General features: G+C 35.2%; 2 protein-coding genes across 4 annotated transcripts; one reads left to right on the top strand and one right to left on the bottom strand.

Moving 5' to 3' along the window:
* Window positions 1–634: 634 nt before the first annotated feature.
* LOC113854999 (J domain-containing protein spf31-like) lies at window positions 635–6,529 on the top strand. 2 transcript variants are annotated; one of them, XM_027486406.1, is made up of 9 exons: window positions 635–870; window positions 1,745–1,835; window positions 1,915–1,975; window positions 3,953–4,030; window positions 4,331–4,404; window positions 4,664–4,777; window positions 4,907–5,014; window positions 5,902–5,940; window positions 6,051–6,529. In XM_027486406.1, the coding sequence occupies exons 1-9, from the start codon at window positions 770–772 to the stop codon at window positions 6,135–6,137; spliced, it is 753 nt and encodes a 250-aa protein (XP_027342207.1). In that variant the 5' UTR covers window positions 635–769; the 3' UTR covers window positions 6,138–6,529. The 2 variants fall into 2 exon arrangements, with proteins under 2 accessions (XP_027342207.1, XP_027342208.1); XM_027486407.1 differs by having other exon boundaries at window positions 684–870; window positions 4,664–4,723; window positions 6,051–6,429.
* A 71-nt stretch (window positions 6,530–6,600) lies between these two features.
* Window positions 6,601–18,836, bottom strand: LOC113856582 (serine/threonine-protein phosphatase BSL3-like). 2 transcript variants are annotated; one of them, XM_027488455.1, is made up of 21 exons: window positions 17,906–18,836; window positions 15,861–15,921; window positions 15,679–15,757; window positions 15,495–15,574; window positions 15,302–15,396; window positions 15,103–15,202; window positions 14,194–14,263; window positions 13,152–13,253; window positions 12,986–13,067; window positions 12,524–12,703; window positions 11,237–11,510; window positions 10,916–11,153; window positions 10,647–10,817; window positions 10,069–10,307; window positions 8,958–9,042; window positions 8,774–8,872; window positions 8,497–8,696; window positions 8,341–8,416; window positions 7,660–7,795; window positions 7,443–7,582; window positions 6,601–7,283 (listed from the first exon to the last, which is right to left on the bottom strand). In XM_027488455.1, exons 1-21 carry the CDS (start codon window positions 18,330–18,332, stop codon window positions 7,200–7,202), a joined length of 3,018 nt encoding a protein of 1,005 aa, XP_027344256.1. In that variant the 5' UTR covers window positions 18,333–18,836; the 3' UTR covers window positions 6,601–7,199. The 2 variants fall into 2 exon arrangements, 1 of the variants encoding a protein (XP_027344256.1); XR_003502898.1 differs by having other exon boundaries at window positions 6,692–7,283; window positions 8,341–8,402.
* Between the last annotated feature and the right edge of the window lie 1,001 nt (window positions 18,837–19,837).

The raw sequence follows: 19,837 nt of genomic DNA, 5'->3' as shown, positions 1-19,837 counted from the left end.
ATATGTTTTTTCTAAAAAGTTTTGTTTATATTAAAATAGATTGAAGTGAAAAACGTATTTATTATATTTAAATTACTAAAATTTAATATTTTTTTAATTCATTATTATTCTGAATCTATTTTTTATAAATTGAAAAATATTAACATATTATTTTTAGCAAAGTCTTATCGATTTACTGCTATCTAATGAGCTGTTAAAGAATAGTCTACTTGAGTTTTGAGTACCTCATTTTAATTTGTTAGTAAATTGATGCTAATATTTATTTAATTTAAAAATTTTTACTTGATCACTTCTTGGTAAATAATAAATATGATATTTTAAAAAGTTCACAAAAATTTTATTCAATAAGAAAATATATTAAAATTTTTTTTAAAAAGTTTATTTTTAAGATTAATTTTAATCAGTTAAAAATAAAAAAATATTAAAAATATTTATATCAAAACATGAAATTATAATTAATAGTATTTTTAATAAAAATATTATTTATGAAACTGTTAAAAAATTATATTCGATAATGTTGCCTCTCGCATATTTTTACTCTCTTGCTTTCAACCAGCCCTAAAACGACATTACGTTTTTGAGCCATACGGTACGGAAGGGGAAAATAACAATAAGCGTCGTTTGAAGCGATAGTACTGCAGTAGAATGTGTATAACAAAGGGAACGAATCCTCTCCCGTTGTCGTTTGAGGAGATTCTGAAAATACGATAATCTTTTGGAAGCTGAAATTGAATCGAATTCGTGTGAAGTGAAGGGAAGGAAGCTGAAAATGGGAGACACAAACAAAACAGCAACCATCGGCGACGATTTACTTCTCAAAAACTTCTTCGCCGAAGTCAGCGAAGTTGAGAGGGACAACGAAGTCGTTAGGTCTCTCTCTCTCTCTCTCTCTAATTATCTATCTATCTAGTGAATGTATGTGCGTTTCACTATATGATTATGTGTTTCTGAACTGCAATTTTCTGTCGCTCTTACTCTTGCGTTTTATTTTTAAATATATGCGCACGTCGTTGCTATGTGTTTAGGTTAGGTGGCGATTAGGGTTTCTGGACGGTTATTTATGTGTGATTAGTGAATCTGTTGAAGAATTTATGTTGTGGTGTTGGAGTATTTGCTTTTCATTTGCTTTTGAGAACTTTGCGTGATCCAAAATTTGTGTCCTATGATTAGTTGGAATATGGATGATGCTGCCTTTACGTGGGGATATAGATATATGATTGGCATTTTGATTTTGCTTGCGATGTTGAATTGTAGTTATTCATAGATGCGTTTTTTTTTTTTTAATCTTAGTATCAACAATGAACTGAGGTACATTTAGTTGTGTTCTTGTATCGGAAAGAATAAATTTCCTCGGCGTGAGTATATAATTGACATTTTGATTGCAACTGGAAAGAATCATTTAAGTTGTAGATAGTGTTATCATTGTATATTGTGTTGTTCACTGGCTCGAATACGTTGAGTATTCTCTTTGAGGGAGAATGGAGGTGAAATCAGTAATTGATGGTTCATTAACAACGAATATTTGCTGAAAGATCCAACTGAAAATTTAGAAGCTAGAAAAGGGGGGCAAGCTTGTGTAGTGGGTGAATTTTAAGCAAGTATAGTATTCAATTTGTAATATTAAAGATATGTATTGGTTTTTATTACCTAATATTTATGTGGAAATTAAGAAATTTAGTTATCATTTTAAGTTTCATACACCCTCTGCTGATCAACATTCTCTGCGTTTTAATTTTCTCCACAGGATTCTCTCTTGTTTTAAGTTAAATCCATTTGAGTATCTAAACCTATCATTTGACTCATCAATTGATGAAGTGAAAAAGCAGTACCGTAAGGTAACTTCTTCCTCCTGCTGTGGCTGTTTTAACTGTTCTGCCTGCCTTGTATTACTTACTTTTTGCAAATCTTTTGTAGTTATCGTTGATGGTTCACCCTGACAAATGTAAGCATCCACAAGCAAAGGAGGCTTTTGGAGGTATATGAATGCATGCTTTATGATCACTTTGGTAGAATTAAACATTCGATTTGTTTATTATTCTTTGAACTTGTTAAAATATCTCATATCAGCTATGAATTTGGACAAAGTAGTCCTTACAAGACTAGGGCAATCCTCTCCTCTTGAACTAGCTTTGGGGTTGAGTTTAACCTAGTTTGTATCTACTAAGGTGCTGGAACCTATTTCATGAGGAATATATTAAAATGTCCTATAATGATTAAGTATATGACTAGAGTAATCTTTATATAACACTAACAACCCTCTCCCCTCAAGCTTAATTTTGGGATTGCATTAAGCTTAATCAATTTCTAATAGAACTATGTTTTGTTACTTTCTTGTTTAGCACATGATTTTATAGTAAGTAGCTTGAGTCCCAACAATTGTTGCTGGGGTCATGGAACCCTAGAAAAATTATACATATCACTTCAACCAAAATAGCTTGAGTCCCAAAAGTTGCCAATTTCCTTCCAGTAGGCAAATGTATACATAAATTGAAAATATATAATATAACATACTTTGCCATGAAGGGGGAATTGGGTCATGGAAGAATGAATTACTGTTAGAATAATTTTTAAACCAAAAAATCTGGCAGATTGGGAGAAGTGTCTTCGTACCTTGGCGTGTAGTGGAAGATAAGGCTTCAAAATTTCACTTCAACTAGTTGTGTATGGGTACCTCACTTTTACTCACAGTTACGTTGATACCATAGTAGTCATTCTTGGATAGAGGCATGGAGTGGCTGACCCCATAAACACTATAGCAGTATAGAGGATAGTGGGATGACTGCTATTTTGAAGTTCTAATATTATTATACCTAATATAAAATTAATATCCAAAACAGAGCAGGAAAATAAATTGAGAAAGAAATAAAAAATAGATAAAGAAATAAGAAAACAGAGAATTGGTCAGTCATTGGAAAATATGCAAGTTTGCTGAAAGTTTTGTCAAAGATAAAGAAAATTACCGGAAATGTCTGGATCATGTCGGAAGCTTTGCCGGAGTTGAACTGTGTTGCATCAGAAGTCTCGTTGAAGATGAAGAGCACCGTAAGCAAGAGAGTGTCGCAGAGAACAAAGATGGGAACGAACGAACTAGAGAAAATTGAGAGATGAAAATGAAAACTTATGGCTCACAACGAAGAAGATATTAGAAATGTTAAAAAGGATGAATCCCAAGATTACCCTCATTTAAAGTCATCCAACATTCCAAGAATGAAATTGCAGCCACTATGGCTGTGATTCCTCCCCCCCCCCCCCTCTTCCCTCCTCCGATTTGGCTGCTCCACTGAAATGCGACGCTACAAGCTACTCATAGTGGCAACCTGCCGCTCCACTCCTCCACGATAGCAGTCACTATTGACTACTATGATTGATACATCTCTTGGAAACTGATATGAATTTATTAAACAAACTTTTGTACTAAACTGTTCAGTATTAGATACTGTTCTAAATAACTTCAGCTTAACCTATCCATTAATATTGTTATTTTCATATATCAATCCTATACATTGATGCATCAGCCTGGAACTCAATAAAAAAAAAAATAATTCTCTTTTGTCGAAATAACCTCTCCCCGCCCAATCTTTACATTAGTGGGTGGACACCGCCCCAAGCAATATTAGATAATTTACAGTTACACTGGGTATTGCATATCGTTCAACTGCTATTTTGTTTGATATCTATCCCTTGCTGGCTAAAACTACAATCTTGAAGAGTCAGGAAGCAGGATCCTATTTGAGTCTGTGTGATCACATTGATTTATTTTGTATGGAATTTCTAACATTTTGATGTTAAATAGCATGTATTTTTTTTAACATATTAAATAGTAGATATCAATTATGATGATAAGTTTTGCTGCTTGAGGGTAAATGTGAAAGTTTATATATACATATATATATATATATATATATATATATTTCTTTTTTAAATGTTTGCTGTGCTATTCACTGGAATGCAGCATTAGCGAAAGCCCAACAATTATTACTCGATCAAAATGAAAGAGATTATCTTCTTAGCCAAGTTAATTCAGCAAAAGGTTAGTGTATATTTGTTTTTTGTACTTGGCATCTGGTTATCGCATGTCTTAAAGGTTTATTCTTTCCATTAAAGGCTGTATCTTGGACTTTAAAGGAAGTTAATGTGAATGATTTTGTTTACTATCATTATATCATTCTAATTTTCACCATTTTTTTTCCTCCATTTTCTTCATATTTTTAGCACTCGGTTAATGATAAAGGGTCATTATTGATCCTGTCTCTGCTGAGTGTTGTGATTTACTCCCAATGGATATATTAATGAAATGAAACTAACTTTTTTTCATTGATGTGGACTACAGAAGAACTAAGAGCAAAGAGGAAGAAGAAGCTGAAGAAAGATACAGCTTCAAAAATTAAATCTTTGGTTGACGAGGTATATATAATAGTACTGGGTTCTTATGTAATTTTAAGATCTTGCTCACACCAGACTGTACAACCTAGAATTTTAGAATAATCTCCTTGCCCCCTTGTGTGTGTGTTTCTTTTTGGCTGTGTCTGACTTGTGCCTCCGTTGTCTGAATGCACATGGAATGCTGAGATTACCAGACTTTGATATTGCGTACATAGTATATTACTATAATTAAAGAGACAAAATATTCTTGCTTTTTAAAAGATCATTTTGTTTGTCTCAGGGAAAATATGATAAACAATATGAACAGTCAGAGGAGTTCCAGCAGGAGCTCAAAGTCAAAGTTCGTGAACTATTAACAGAACAAGAGTGGAGGAGAAGAAAAATGCAAATGAGGGTACGCTCTAAGTAGCCCCTGCGACTCACTCACCCACACAATTTTTTTTCCAAATTTTGGTGCCTTTGATAAGACAGCAAAATCAGTTGGAGACTACTAATATCTTTTAGCGTATTCAATATTATGTAGATATCAGAGGAGGAAGGCAGATTAAAAAGAGATGAAGAGGAACAGAAAGAAATGTGGAAAAGAAAGCGTGAACATGAGGAGGAATGGGAAGGAACAAGAGAACAGAGGGTTAGTTTTCTATTACTTCATTCTATGCAACAAACTGCAATTTATGTTTATGAATCTTTGGCTAAAAGCAATTTTTTGTTGCAGTTTGTGCCTGTGAAATATATAATTAATCTATAAAGTGTTCCAGAATACGGCCAAAACATTTGTTTATGTTCTACATGTTCTTTTTGATTATCTGCATTGAAGTCTAGTGCCAGTGCAACAGCAGCACATCAGGAGATAATAAAGAAACGAGATAAATATTTATTTAAGTAAAATATTTGAACAGAAGACACGCAACTTTGTTAGGAACTCCGATGAATCCTTGCAAACTAATCTGCTCTTTACAGTTGGCAAAGGCTGGTTCAATTTCGTGATATTCTCATACTTACTAACCTAGGCGGTAATACCTGGGGCATTTGGCCTATGCATCTTGGATAATATAAGTTTGTTATCCAGTTCTGTGGGTTCATCAAATTTATATCATTTTTTTTATATAGATAAATAATTTAATGACTTCAACTTGTATCAATGATTCTTGTTACAGCACACCTCTTAAAATTTTAGAGGGTGATCCTTCTGCCTGAGGGAGTGATTACTAGTTTTAGTCACAGCTGCATGAGCAGCCCCTTTTCTCATAGGGGAAACTGCATAAATCTTAGGAGCCTTGGGCACTGGGTCATCAGTTTTTATCTTTGACCTACTCACTCAGAAGCTGTTTAATCATTCTCATGCTTTTCATCTGTTGTTTAAATAATAATATGAATGATGAGTAGGGACATTCTTTCATGTGTCTTACCTCCTTACTGAGCTACTTTGTTGCCGTGCATTTTTATTTTTTTTTCATATTAGAAAGAATATTTATCATAAAGAAAAATGGATAAATTAACCCGATTCTTCATTATCAGGTATCCAGTTGGAGAGATTTTATGAAGGGTGGAAAGAAGGTGAGATACTATGCTTGCTGTTCTTCATATAAGTAACTATTCCTTTAGGAACATATATTGGAACAAAAGATAATAATTGCTTAACTGATAACCATTTTGTATGTCTGCAGAATAAGAAAGGAGAAATTCGTCCACCGAAGCTGAAGACAGAAGATCCGAACAAATCCTACGTTCAGAGGCCTGTAAAAAGAGGTTAGAGGTTCTGCATTGTCAGAGGATCGCAGCAATTAATGACGAGGAATTCCGAGAGAACTTATTGTTGCAGGCTATCCTTTGTAACAGTTTGATACTTGTAAGCATACTTATCACCGGGTCAGACGAGGCATGTTAATGGAATGTGGACCTCCACCGAAAGAATATCCCACTACTCATACATAGGAATTATTAGACTGAAAAAAGGAACCTATATTTACTGGTCATTAGCAGCGAGGCAAGGAAGATTTTAGGTTAGACATAGGTTTACGGAGAATTTGATCCTGATTTGGGGACAACGACCATTTCATTCGTGCATCTCAAAGTCAAATAAAAAACTGAGCAGTATGTACAAGACTTTGGCTTGCATTTCTTTTCTATTACTTTTGGGTCATGCAGATAATTGCTATGATTTCAGAGTTAAAACCTCGTAGAAAGGCTGGCAGAAGCAACTGGAAGCAAAAACGAATTCAATCCCGCAAGCCATTTGCAGCACAACGCAAAATACAAAATCTATTATCAAAATTCACATATTCTTCGTCAGAGAATATTGATCCACACAAAAATTAATTGTACAAAGATGAAAATTACCGGGCAACACCTATAATACAAGGACTTCCAAGATTTCTGATTTATATATCTCACCATCACATTTAGAAAAACCCTACTGTCCTCTTGATTAACAAAATCCCAACAATAGCCTAAAGGCAAAGTGAAAAATATGTAAGAATTGATGACAAAAATAGCTTTCACGACAGAACCATAACGTTGACTTCGTAACCTATGCTCAATTTACAACTGGTGGGCGAACCCGATTTGCAACTTCTAGCTTGGTCAAAGTAAACCTAGCAGTGGCTACCAACCTTGCATGTCGAACTTGTATCTTATCAAGGCCTGCTGATTAAGTGGCGAGAACCAAAACTAAGAAAGCCAAGCTTTCTGCAGGGATTAAGATCACAGGTTCGGAGATTCCCGTAAATGGCATCATGCTATATACACAACACTAAAAACAAGGCTGATAGCACGAGCCAGTGAGGCATAAATATTACGGACATTCTTAATGATCACTATATCCAAGCGAGTGAACCTCGGTCGTTCGTTACTGGAGGACGGCCTCTAGTTGGTGTTGGTGGTCTATTAGCATTCAACTCCTGTACGTATAAATAACATGTATTTTTCAATAAAAGCCCATAGTAATGTGAAATGACATCAGCTCAAAATTAACTTAAATGTGCTCGTGTCGTGTGTATTTGATAGTTTAAGTGCTAACTATTACACACAACTATTTAATGGAATATTTGAAGGACTACCTGCATCCATGTATCTTCAATATGACGTTCAGGTGATGTTTCTGGTGAAGAAATTGCAGGTGGTAATGGATGAATTAGTTTAGGAACCACTACAAGGTCTCTACCCAAAACTAATATTGCTCCAGCATTATTTGCCGTACCTATTGGAATAAGTACAAAATTAAAGTGGAACTTGATCAAAGGAGGAAAGTGCAATGCAGAAGGCAGTAAGACATACCACAGTAATTTGTAGCCGAGAAGAGTGTGATCAGATGTCCCTGGGCAAAACGCTCAAACCCATCCATCACGCATTCATGTGCACGAACGATCAGCTGAAGATCATTGTTGTTGCAAAATTCCATGACCCGGTCAGGCTGAAGTACCAAAGTGTGCATGAGAACATATGAACAAGGTTATCGGTTAAACATAATTTAAAACAGAGAAAGTATAAGCCTATTATTTATAATTGATATAACATTAATCGCGGAGACAACTTTCAAATTAGTGGGAATACCAAGTACCAGCCTTAATAGTACGGGAAAGAGATAAATAAGAATGTGCCAGCATTAATCAGTTTCATCATGATATCTCAAATTTAAATCTATACACCCACCTTTCAAATATAATTATATCTAATACATACATGCTACACTTGCAAAAGTTAAAAGCATAAACACTCTTCAATTAATTTCAAGTTTCAAAGGATGCTTCAAAATCCAATATTAGAAACACATCGCTGCCAAGGGTTTCTAGACTAATGAATAAAATATACGAGCATTCTAAATTATCAAATTCTATCACAAAAAACCACTACTGCCATATTCATATATGTTACCTATTTTTTTTCATCTAGAAACACAACCAAAACAATAGAAAACTGAAATTATTTGCAAAATGACAAAAGGTAAGGAGCACTGACCCCAAAAGTAACTAATCCAGGACCTCTAGCATTGGGTCGCAGTCCTTCCACACTGTCATTCTCTGTAGGATCAGACCTAGAAACATTTTGTGATGTTATTATCAACAATAGCACAAGTACAGTCATAAACATGCAATGGAACATAAAGGCACTAACCACAATAGATCCATAAGCACAATTGATCCTGCTTCCATTGGTATTGGACGCTGAATGTTTTCAATCTGTTCCACATGATTTATCGAACGGCCAATACCTCCATGCATGCAAATAATTTTTTTCTCAATTAGCGCTGCTAGAGGAAGCCAATTAAACAGCCTGTTTATCCGATGCCATGTCCAAATTCCATCTCTCTCACCCTGGTCAACAACTTACATGATTGGTTACTGAACACAATATAAACAAGAAAAAATTTCAGGTACATGAAATTCCTTACCATCCTCTCAATGCACTCAATTCGGAAACCAAAAAGGGCATTGATATCGGCAGCTTCATGGTTTCCACGTATTAAATGCACATTGTTGGGATACTCAACCTGCAATATTCACAAAATCATACATAATTCTGAGGCGATTAACTTGATAGAAACGTAGAAAGACAACCTAAAGGATCAAGAGTACCTTCAGAGCAAGAAGAAGGGTGATAGTTTCTAAGCTGTGCTGTCCCCGATCAACATAATCTCCTAGGAATAGATAATCGATATATCTGACAGTCATTTATACAAAATTAGCAAAAGAAAATATCAAATGCCTGAATCACTAGATTATAATAGCACTGTCAATATTTTATCGATTAGATGGTAAAAGGGAAGAGAGAGAGGAAACAAAAGAAAACATATTTTACTAACAAGACTGAATAGTTGTACTAAAAATATTAATCAAACACACCCCTATTTATACTAAAACTATGACAAAGGGACAATTATAACCTTTACTTAGGGTGAACTAAAGCTAGTGCTTGTGTATGAAGCAAGAAAAATTTCATAAAAACCCAAGCACGTGTTTGGAAAATATACAAATCACACAATAATAGATCACATTTCTTAACACTCCACTTCTAAATGCAACTAATTTGATTCTGGTGCAACACCATCATTACCATCCATCAATCAATCATTGCAAGAAATCTTTCAGTATTAAAAATTTCAGATTCTTTTACTCCCTTTTTTGTTCCATGTGTAGCTGTAAACTTTCATATTTACATAACAATTTACTTGTTTAGTTAGCCACAGAAACAATCAATATTGTAAGCTAGGGCATCCAATACAAACAGCTTAAGATCATAGTTTAAATATAAAATTAAAAATCTAAGAAAACACATTATATCATTCCAATAAGGTAATACATGAATCATGCACTTCCATGCTAGCTAGGCATACTAGATAGATTACAATGCACAGATAAGAACTACATTGTCATGGTAGATCAGACAGGTAAATGAGTGAAGAAAAGAGGAGGTAAAAAATTTTTGAAAAAGAATAAGACATCTATAAATGTATATGTTGGATAATTAATCAAAAAATTGGTAAAAATAAGATCTCAACAGTGTACCAGGCATATAAAAACAAAACTGGCATAAATATAAAAGCTGGTTGTGGTTTTAATTTGACATCTTATTCATATTGACCCAGCATCGCCAATTGGAAAGTCACCCCTAATGCACCCTAATAGGCACACAACATAATATCAATTGTTCACAAATAAAACCATCAACGAGAGCTATGAAACTTACGCAATGTCACCAGCAGTTGATGGTGCACCATACTCATCAAAAAGACGCATGAGATCACCAAACTGTCCATGTAGATCACCAAATATTTTAATTGGTGCCCTAAGTTGTAAGACACTTGGTTCACTTGAAAATATCCGCTCAGCACTATCACAAAGATCAGCAATTTCATTACAATCTAAGAAAAATTGCCGGCGTACTGGTGGTTTCCATCCACGAGGTTTTAAGAGGTGTGCAATGACCTATAAAGAAGGTGAGGAAACTACTTGAAAAACTAAAGTAAATCTGAATATAAGACAAAGCAAGCATGCTTAGTAATGCAACAGAAGAGGTATGATAAAGACAACTAGGGGATATAAATGTAAACCATGATTCAACATGAGACAAACTCTCAAAATATAATAATCAGAAAAGTATGATGCAAGATGGAGTAAGCAATGGCAATGAAGAAAGGTCAATAAACATGACCAAGTAATAATGTACAAACTACAAAGTATTTATCTAACATTATTAACATGAAACTATGAATAACTATTATTCCTGTGCCTGTTTGATAACTAGTTGTAGAGATGAATCTGCACCTTTTTCGGCACACTATTGATAGACATTTGCCGATCTAATAATTTCCTGGCAGCAGTTGCATTTTCTGGAGTCCCATAACTGACCCGCCTGCCTTCATTTTCAAATTGATCTATTGAAAGCTGTCTAACCATGCCACCTAATGCTCCACCAGTCTCTGCAGCAACAACCACCTGGAGAAAATTCAATACAGAATAAAAAAATGACTAAATATTTCATGGAAACTTATTGACTGCATAATTTTTTCCTGGTAATGAAAAAGTTTACACACAGCTCTATGATGCAGCCTAACACCACCAGGAGTGATGTTATTTGAGCCTGCAGAATCGGGTTTAATCAAGGAAGATGTTTGTTTCCCGCTTGGGGTAGCCTCAGCCCCACGGTCTCTGTCAGGTAATTCAACTTCTCCATTTTCTTGTCGTGCCTTGGCAGCAGCTAGTGCAGCACTGATAGCTTCAGCTTCTGCAGCAGATGCTTCAACCAGATACTCGACTCCTTTGGCAGTTCTCCTGTTCAAGGTCCTTTAGGTGAATAAAGCCAAACAAGTAATGCTAAATACTTAGCCCAATGAGAATGAAAATAGTTATCTTACCGAGGTCCCTGAAGCATGGCATTTTCAGTGCTGATATCAGTATAGATGTCTCCATTCATTGGGGGTGCAACTGGATTTCCCAAAACAACAGACCCATCAGCAGCTGCTTCAGGCATTGTTTGCCTCGTGGTATCATCAACAAATCCATATCGTCCAGGTAAGCGTCCTGCTTGTACATTCGATGCAGCAGCTGCTGCAGCAGCATGTGAAGCAGCAGCTGTTGTTTCAGCAGCAGCAAGATCTTCAGCAACAAGTAGGTCGTCCAACAAGACTCCTGAAGCATAAACACAACACATTATAGTCAGTCAGCTGTTAAAGTGATGAATTGATTGGATCATCACACAGTAAAATCCCAAAGTATATATTTACAAAAATAATAATTAGAACATTAAGCTAGTAAATATTCCAGATGAAACCAGACATTTCAGCTTGCAAGATCAAGAGAGATGAAATGACCATTTTCATGGAATGATGGTAATAGAGGAAAAATTGTGATCCAGTTGATGAAATGCAAAAACACACCTTGGTTGTTAAAGAAAATGGATAAAAGAAATCTTAGTCAAATTAAATCTATAATCCTAGATCACTAACAGACTACTATTTGTGTGAGAAAAAGAAAATATTAACTAACTCAGAATATTCGAATTTCCTCTCATGGTTGTTCATTCAATGTCATAGCAGCCTAAATTGACCTAGCTGATTGGTGCACCCCAGGATTATCTTTTTGAGTCTAGCTGTGCTTGTTTCAATTCTATTGTTCCTTGAAGCATCTAGTTAAACTAATAAGAAACTTGGAAGAATCACACCACAAAAGTTAATCATTGTAATTAGAGAGTCTAAGGTCTCATAAACCCCACACCACACCAGAATCTCATTCTTCCAGTTGTACTCAAATCCTATACCTTGCAATTGAATTCTAACATAAACATGTATATTCTCAACAACATAGCCAAGGCTATTATACCAATTGATTCATTCTATAATCAATTTCTGTCTCCTGAAACTTCTAGTATAGATGAAAGGTATCAATACATTTTACCATTTACACCAGTTTAAATAAATAGATACCGAATTCACATCCAGATTCAAAAGTCCCTATTCAACCAAGTCCACCAAAAGAAAAAAGAAAAGCAATTCAACCAAAATTATTGAAAGAATGGAAAGAATTTTGACGTAGTAATTACCTGAATAGCCATAACTACATTGATAAAAATATCATATGATATCAAGCAAAAAGGAAATAAAATCCAGTAGGATGAACCCACAGAGTTATACTTAATGACTTACCCCCCCGTAAACCACCATAAATAAAAATTAGGTCACCAACAGCAGCAGCTGCATGCCTACAACGCCTAGTCAACTCAACTGCAGCATCTCCTCCTGCAGCATCAGCACTGTATCTACCAGTTCTTGGACTGGTAACAACAGATTTTGTATCACACCAAACACCGGCAGCAGTGTCCAATACTACAAACAGCCAAAAAACCAAAAATACCGCATAAGTTGGAATAGCACTAAATGTTGCCTCCATATACAAGAAAGTGACCATTGACAAAAAAAACTAAGAATTTGGGGAGGGGACAAAAATATTTTGTTCCTTTATTTCCCAAACAAAAGCTAAGAAAGAAATACGTAGACACAAATACAGAAGAGTGGAAGCCAAAGATAGAGAGATAGAGAACACTTGATGAGTCATTGCTAAAAAACCAGTAAACAAACAAAAAAATTAAGCTATGCTGTGATCAGCACCTGCAACACTCGATGAGTCTTCAACCATCCGTCCTCCACCAAGTGCCCCACCAGACACATGGAGCCTTGCATTAACAAACACCTAGAATCATTAAATTAAGCATGATCCTGAATGTATACTCAACTAAGAAAAATTTAGAATAAAACAAAAGAAACTGAATCCAACCGCTGCATGCTGATATCTGGGTGATGGTGAGACACCTGGGGCAATTGCCCATTCCCAACGACCATCTCTATGTTTAGCAAGTCCATATGCACTTGCCAATGGCTGCAAACATAAGTGGTAAAATGAAACATTTCTACAAAGCATAGGAGGAAACAATTCACAAGTAAAATAGGAATATCAATTAGAGTTATTCTGTATAAGAATAGGCCTACGAACAGAAAGCAGACATTTGATAGGATTGCCTGTGGACATTTGAACTCAACATAAAATGACCATAACTATGAATGCCATCTATAAATAGTTGATTTTTACATGCAGGTACACCCAGCTAAAGGAATTGGCAAAGCTGCTGGAAGTTCAACACCCAATAACTCAAAAAGTACTCTAGTACTAAGATATTTGCTTCAAATGACACTGCACACACCCTTAACTTTTCAACTCAAGCATGGAAACAGGAACAAGTATTTCTGCACTGTCAGGCTCAGGCTATCATTCTATGAGTAACCTTTGGGGGATATTTTATGAGAATTGGGGGTGCAGCTCTAGTTTGGAGAAAATCTGTCGGTTTTTTAATAGGTTTTGTTGTCTAAGCAAGGAGGCTAAAATTTAGAGGCAGCTAGCAGTTGTTGTCATTTTCTGACATATTTGGTTAAAATGGAATGCACACCAACTATGCTTTCAGATAGGCTTATGTTCAAAGCTTTTCTCTAAAATTCAGACCAGGACATCTCAAGGACCTTTCTGATCTGCAACGAGGTGAAATTGTTTTGTAATCCTAGTTTCCCAGAATGTTTTGTTTTGTCTTGGTATTTTTCCAGCCCTTGAAGATGGTCATAGTGGTTTTACTTATTTCTCAATTTTACAAAGCCTCCTTTTCTTTTTAAAGATTCAGCAAAAATAATTAATTCCACATAGACCCCTATCAGAGTGTCATGTGCAAGGAAATGCAGAGAAAGGGATATATATAAACTCTGGTAAAGTACTAGACACAAATTACAAGCTTCCCAAGAAAATCAACCAACAGAATGAATTGATAACTCACAACACTATTAGCATCTCTCCCTCCACAAAGTAGAAGAAGCCCATCGGAGCGTGCACTTGCAGTTGCATACCTAGTCAAAATTAAATGGAAAAATGACAAATCACATCATGACAAGTTGCTAGATGATAGCCAACTTCATAAACACAAGGAAAGGTAAGCCTACACTCCAAAGAATTATTTATTTACATCTTCAAAGTAGAAATAATTAAAGTACCCTCTTTGTGCTGACAAAAATAAAGCAATCAGGAGATAACCTCATTCAAGAAAACAGTAACATTTATGCTAATCAAAACAGCCAAATTAAGGTGAGCTTCAAGCTGCAGTGTAAGTCAAGTTTTCATGCACCGCAAGAAAACAAAGGTGAGCCTACTCTATAATCACAATGCTCACAAAGAATAAAGCAATCACAAACTTACAACAGTCCAATTTCCCAAAGTAATAGTAAACCAATGGATATTATAACTACCCACTGAAGAAATAATGAGAATTTCAGACAATTTGACTTGCATTAATTTTTGTAAAAATATAGTCAAATTTATTTAAAGAAAAAAATGGGGGGAGAAAAAGATCAATGAAAAAGAAATCCAATACTTGTCATGAAAATAGTTAAAATAAAAAAAAATGCAATAAACAATATGAAAGAAATTTAACAACGAAATTAAATCCATTAAAACATATCAATTAAACCAATTAACATAAACTCTAATTGGAATGAAGTGTTAAATCCAACCACTCAATAATTTGGTTAGTGCAATAATAAGTGTGACACTCTCCACAACCTGTTTCAAGATGCCAAAGGCTAAAAGGTACACAAACCCTATTGTTGTTCATAAGAATTTTAAATTGATATGCACAGTGATGTCAAAATATCAGTAAAGAAAGGTAGAATTCATGGAGACAGAAGTATACATGCATGGAGGTGGTCCCTCTCCTTCTGGTTCTAACTTTCGCCATTCATAAGGCTTAGCAGCTGTGTCCAAGGCCCATACATCCGCCAAAGGCCTCTTTCCTGGAAAGCAAAGACCAAGTAGTGTGATGTTCAAAAAATTTTCACACAAAAAAACAACCAAGGCACACACTCCATAAGGGACGGCATTTGGGTAGTTACCATCATTGCCTCCAATTGCCATTAGATACCTCTGCCCCACCAAAGCCATTACATGTCCATAGCGTGGCCCAGGTCCAGGGCCCTGAACAGACACTCTACATAAAAAAATCAGAACCCACTAGATTAGATAAGATAAATAATATTGGAAACATCAAGTCATTAAGGAAAAAAATACATAGGTTACAAGTCGAACCTATGCCAGCGTGGCCATTGCTGAGTGAGATCAAGAACATGAAGGTCCTCTGCTGACAAACCAGCAGGACCAATGCCACCCTGTGTAACAAGGCAATATTCCACTCAGAACTAAACTAATCATTTAAAGAAAGGAAATCAGTTCACCAACATTACAATAAACTATAAGATATTCTCTATGCTACCTGAATAACCACCATAGTTCCCACAGCAGTTGCCACATGAGCAGCTCTTGGAGTTGGAGGTTCTCCAAAGGGAGTTATCCTGCATGATATTTCCCTTATAAGCACTGATGTAAAGTATGCAGGTCTATACAAGCATTAGTCTTAATGGAGGTGAGAAAGAAATAACCTAATTCTAAGCTCACCTAGACCATTTATTAGTCAAGACATCATAACAGTGAACATCAGCTGTGGCACCCGCTAAACCTGCAAAGCAAATGATATAACATTATAACATGATAAGTTTCAAGCATGAACACTATAAGACTCAGTTATTAAAGCTATAATACATGTCATTTTGTTTACAAAAGAAGCTCGCTAGATCCAATTATCAACTCTTCCGAAAAAGGAAAAGTGTATAAATCTAAATTATTGTTTATTTTGTTCCATTCCTCACAGGAAGGTGAGGAGATGTAGCCAATTCCCAAATTATTAATAATGTTTGCACAAAAATAAACCTTTAAGTATTCAGTTACCAACACTGGTACGCACCACAAATAATAGAGTTATGAACATTTTCCTACTTTGATGACTTATTTGAAGAATTAGAACAAAAACCATCTGGGGCTTCAATTGAACAAAAACATGATATATTATAAGTTGTAATCAAAGGCATGGAAATAATGTGGAAACAAGAATGCATTGTTATTTTCAACAACTGCTACTTATTTACAATCAATTGAAATGAATACTCTACACAACATAAACTGAACTATAATATTCTTTCTAAAGTGAAAAAAAGGGGTCCTTATACCACTGAACCAAAGATGTCACTTAATATGGTTTGTTATAAATGATAACCAAAAAAATAATAATACACTAAAGGCTAGTCCAAATTCATTGCAACATTTTTTACCCTCCACCTAAGGGCTTTTAGAATGGTTGGCTCTCGACAAGGTACCAAAGCTTTACAATCAAGTCATCAGGAATTCAATCCCATCTTTTGGATGCATTATATACTAAAAGTCAAACAGAATGAAGTGTTCCCTACAATGTATCTCTCCTTGGCTAATTGTTCCCTCCAAAAATAGGGAAAAAGTAAAGTAAAAGGAGGGCTTTTAAATAAAATTTTATGAAATTCCAATTAACAACCCATCATAAAATAGAAACAAAGTTGTGATGTAAATACTTGATTCATTCCATTTAATTGCATCAGACACACTTGTATTTGATTAGGAATGAAATATTTGGGAGAAAGCTAGAGTAGCACTTAATGAGTAGAATACGAGATAAACTAGTCTATGTTGGTTTGATCATGTGAGAAAAAGAACAACAAAGGCCTAATGTGAAAAGTAAATCAAATTGAAGATAGGTTAATTAAAAGCAGTAAAGAAAGATCCAAGAAAAATTTAGAAAAAAAAAACATTAAAAGCTTTAATCTAAATGGATTTACAAAAATTTTAGTTTTTGATAAAGTGCTGTGAATTGTGATGTTATTTGGTCCATGTAGCTTATGGCATCAATGGGATAAGGCTTGGTTGTTGTTTTTGTAAGTTAAAATATCCAACAACTGAACAATCATGAATGCCATTTCCATTCATTTCTATTCCAATCTACCTCATCCGCCAAAGTGAATTGGTATGGAGCTGTAATAATCAACAAAGCCAAGTTCTATCCAAAAAATAAAATAACAAGAAGAATTTAAAATGTGAACCGCTTCACATGATGCAGCTACAACATCTCAGCAGTGGCAGCCTGCCACAATCACATCAGACTGCATCTGTCTGCAATGACAACATGATTGCAACAGCAACACAACCACAACCAACATTTTTAAAACCTTGATCAACAAAGCTAGATTTATGAAAGCCCTAGTTCCCATGACAAGAAACATCAAGCTCATAAGCACCAAAGGCAAAAGGATGCCACGAAAATTGAACAGGCTAAAGAATAACAATTCATTGCCATCTATACATTTACATGACCTAAGGGCTAAAACAACAACGCAATTAGGGATCTTTGAATTTAAACAGCTGTAAAAACCAATAACTAGACCTCAACAAAATCAAAAGCCAGCCTGTGTGTGCAGCAACAATTTAATTCAACATTAAAATACATCAAGTATGCAAAACGTATAGTTATCAAACTAAATTAACATTTACCAAAACTCAAAAGACTTGACCACAAAATCCCAAGGCATTTTACGTTACCATATACTAGCAAAAATACAGCACGATAGCTAAATACATACGTATGCCAGCATTTCCAGCAGACGAAGGAGTCCCTGAAGCCGCAGAATTGCCTTCAAGAGCAGTGGCACCACCGAACAATATCAGCCTCGGACCAATGTACCCAGGCGTCCCCTCCTCTCCAACAGCCGCCACCGCCGTCAACGTGTGGCCACACCTCGGCCCCGGGCCGTCCTCTTTCTTCTCCAAAATTGCATTCACCACAGTGTATGTTGGCGCCAGCCTGGGCCCAACCACCGGACTCTGCTGCACCGGAGCAGACGCCTGCTGTTGCTGCACCGGCGGCTGCGTCGGAGATCCGCCACCGCACGACGGCGGCTCCGCCAGCTGCTCTCCCTCTGTCGGAACCGGCGCCGGAGCAGAGGCGGCGTGGTTCTGTGTGGTCGGATCGTGATCGGCCTCCGGCACCATCGAGGAATCGACATCCATTGCTTCAACCCTAAGATTCGAGCAATATCGAAAGATCGGAGCTAGAATTGAAGCAAAATCGCATTCCGAACCAACATTTCGATTCGTTTCGCGGAATCAAAACGCCTCAAACGAACTCGCTTCCTTCGATAACACGCGCAACCAACCAACAAATAAACTCAATGTTCGCAATTGAAAAGCCTCAGCTCAAACAATTATTCAATTGGAAGACAAAAATCCACAACAAGCAAATTTTCAGAAACAGCAACCAGCAAAGAGTCTAGGTTTTCTCTCTCTCTCTCTCTCTCTCCTGTGTTGAAAGTTGAAACTCAGAGAAAAGAAAAGAAAAGAAGCGGTCGAAGAATGAAACGGGAACGGAGACAATCTCAAAGGCACAACAAAAACACACCCTCGTAACCCCAAAGGGGAAAAGGAAAAAAGATAAAATTAAAAATAAAATAAAAAATCAATCACTTTCTCTGAGGCTGAGTTGAAGGTGTTGTGTCTTTCTCTCTCTAGATTTTATTTTTTGCCTTTTTGTTTTTTTAATATTTATATATAAAAAATGTTTCTATGCATATTCCTTTTTTTTTTTTTTCTAGAAAAGAAGGGAGGGGTAACGAAATGAACTAGTTAGGGCGTGGCGGTGGCGGCGGCGGCGGAGAACGCGATAACCGGAGGTTGCTTAAATAATTTAACGGTGATGGCTGGTTCCTAATTGTAAGGAGACTTGGCTTTTGGCAACCTTGGACAGAGAGAGAGAGCGGTTTATTTAACGGCGCAGTTAGAAAGAGCAAAGGGAAAGCAGGCGCTATTCAAGTTTTTTGAATCCCAGTTTTTTAACTTTAATGCGTGTTGTATTGGGTTGTGTGTGCATGCTTTTTTTCATCAACCAGCACCTGATTCCATAATTTCATTTCTGTCTTTGCATAGATTATAAATAAAGATAATAAAATTTAACAAAAAATAAAGTCACAAATTTTTTATTAGCAGTTAGTATTTTTTATTTTTTTATTTTTTAGTAAGTACTTTCTATATCTCATTTTAAATAACATTTTGTATTAATACATGAATCTGAAAAAAATTATCAATTTTATTAATTATTAAGATAAAGTAAATTAATATTTCTATAATATTTTTGCCAAAAGTATTGAAGTTATTGTAATGTTTACTTGATAAGAATTTTTTAGAGTAATACTATTAAAATTATTATGATAGTTAATTAACAAATTATTTTAAGCAAATAAAGACATATTTAAAATTATAATTAATACTTTCATTATATTTTAAAGTAAAAATAATAATTTAAAAACAAAAAAGTGTCTCAATAACATCTAATATAAAATAGATCAAATTAAATTAAAAAAATAAATGTATTTTTTATTTTTTAAAATATAACTTATATTTTTACTTTCTTTTCATGAAAATTAGTATATTTAAATTTTTTAAGAGAAATAAAAAATGCATAAATTATATGATTTTTAAGGCTGGAAAATTAAAAAAAAACATTTTTTAGGAAACATGAG

Source organism: Abrus precatorius, unplaced genomic scaffold (assembly GCF_003935025.1).
Source record: "Abrus precatorius isolate BTA unplaced genomic scaffold, Abrus_2018 Scaffold11, whole genome shotgun sequence".
In the NCBI taxonomy this organism is placed as follows: domain Eukaryota; kingdom Viridiplantae; phylum Streptophyta; class Magnoliopsida; order Fabales; family Fabaceae; genus Abrus; species Abrus precatorius.
The sequence above is the reverse complement of the archived record's forward strand: the minus strand, read 5'-3'. Positions and strand labels throughout refer to the sequence as shown.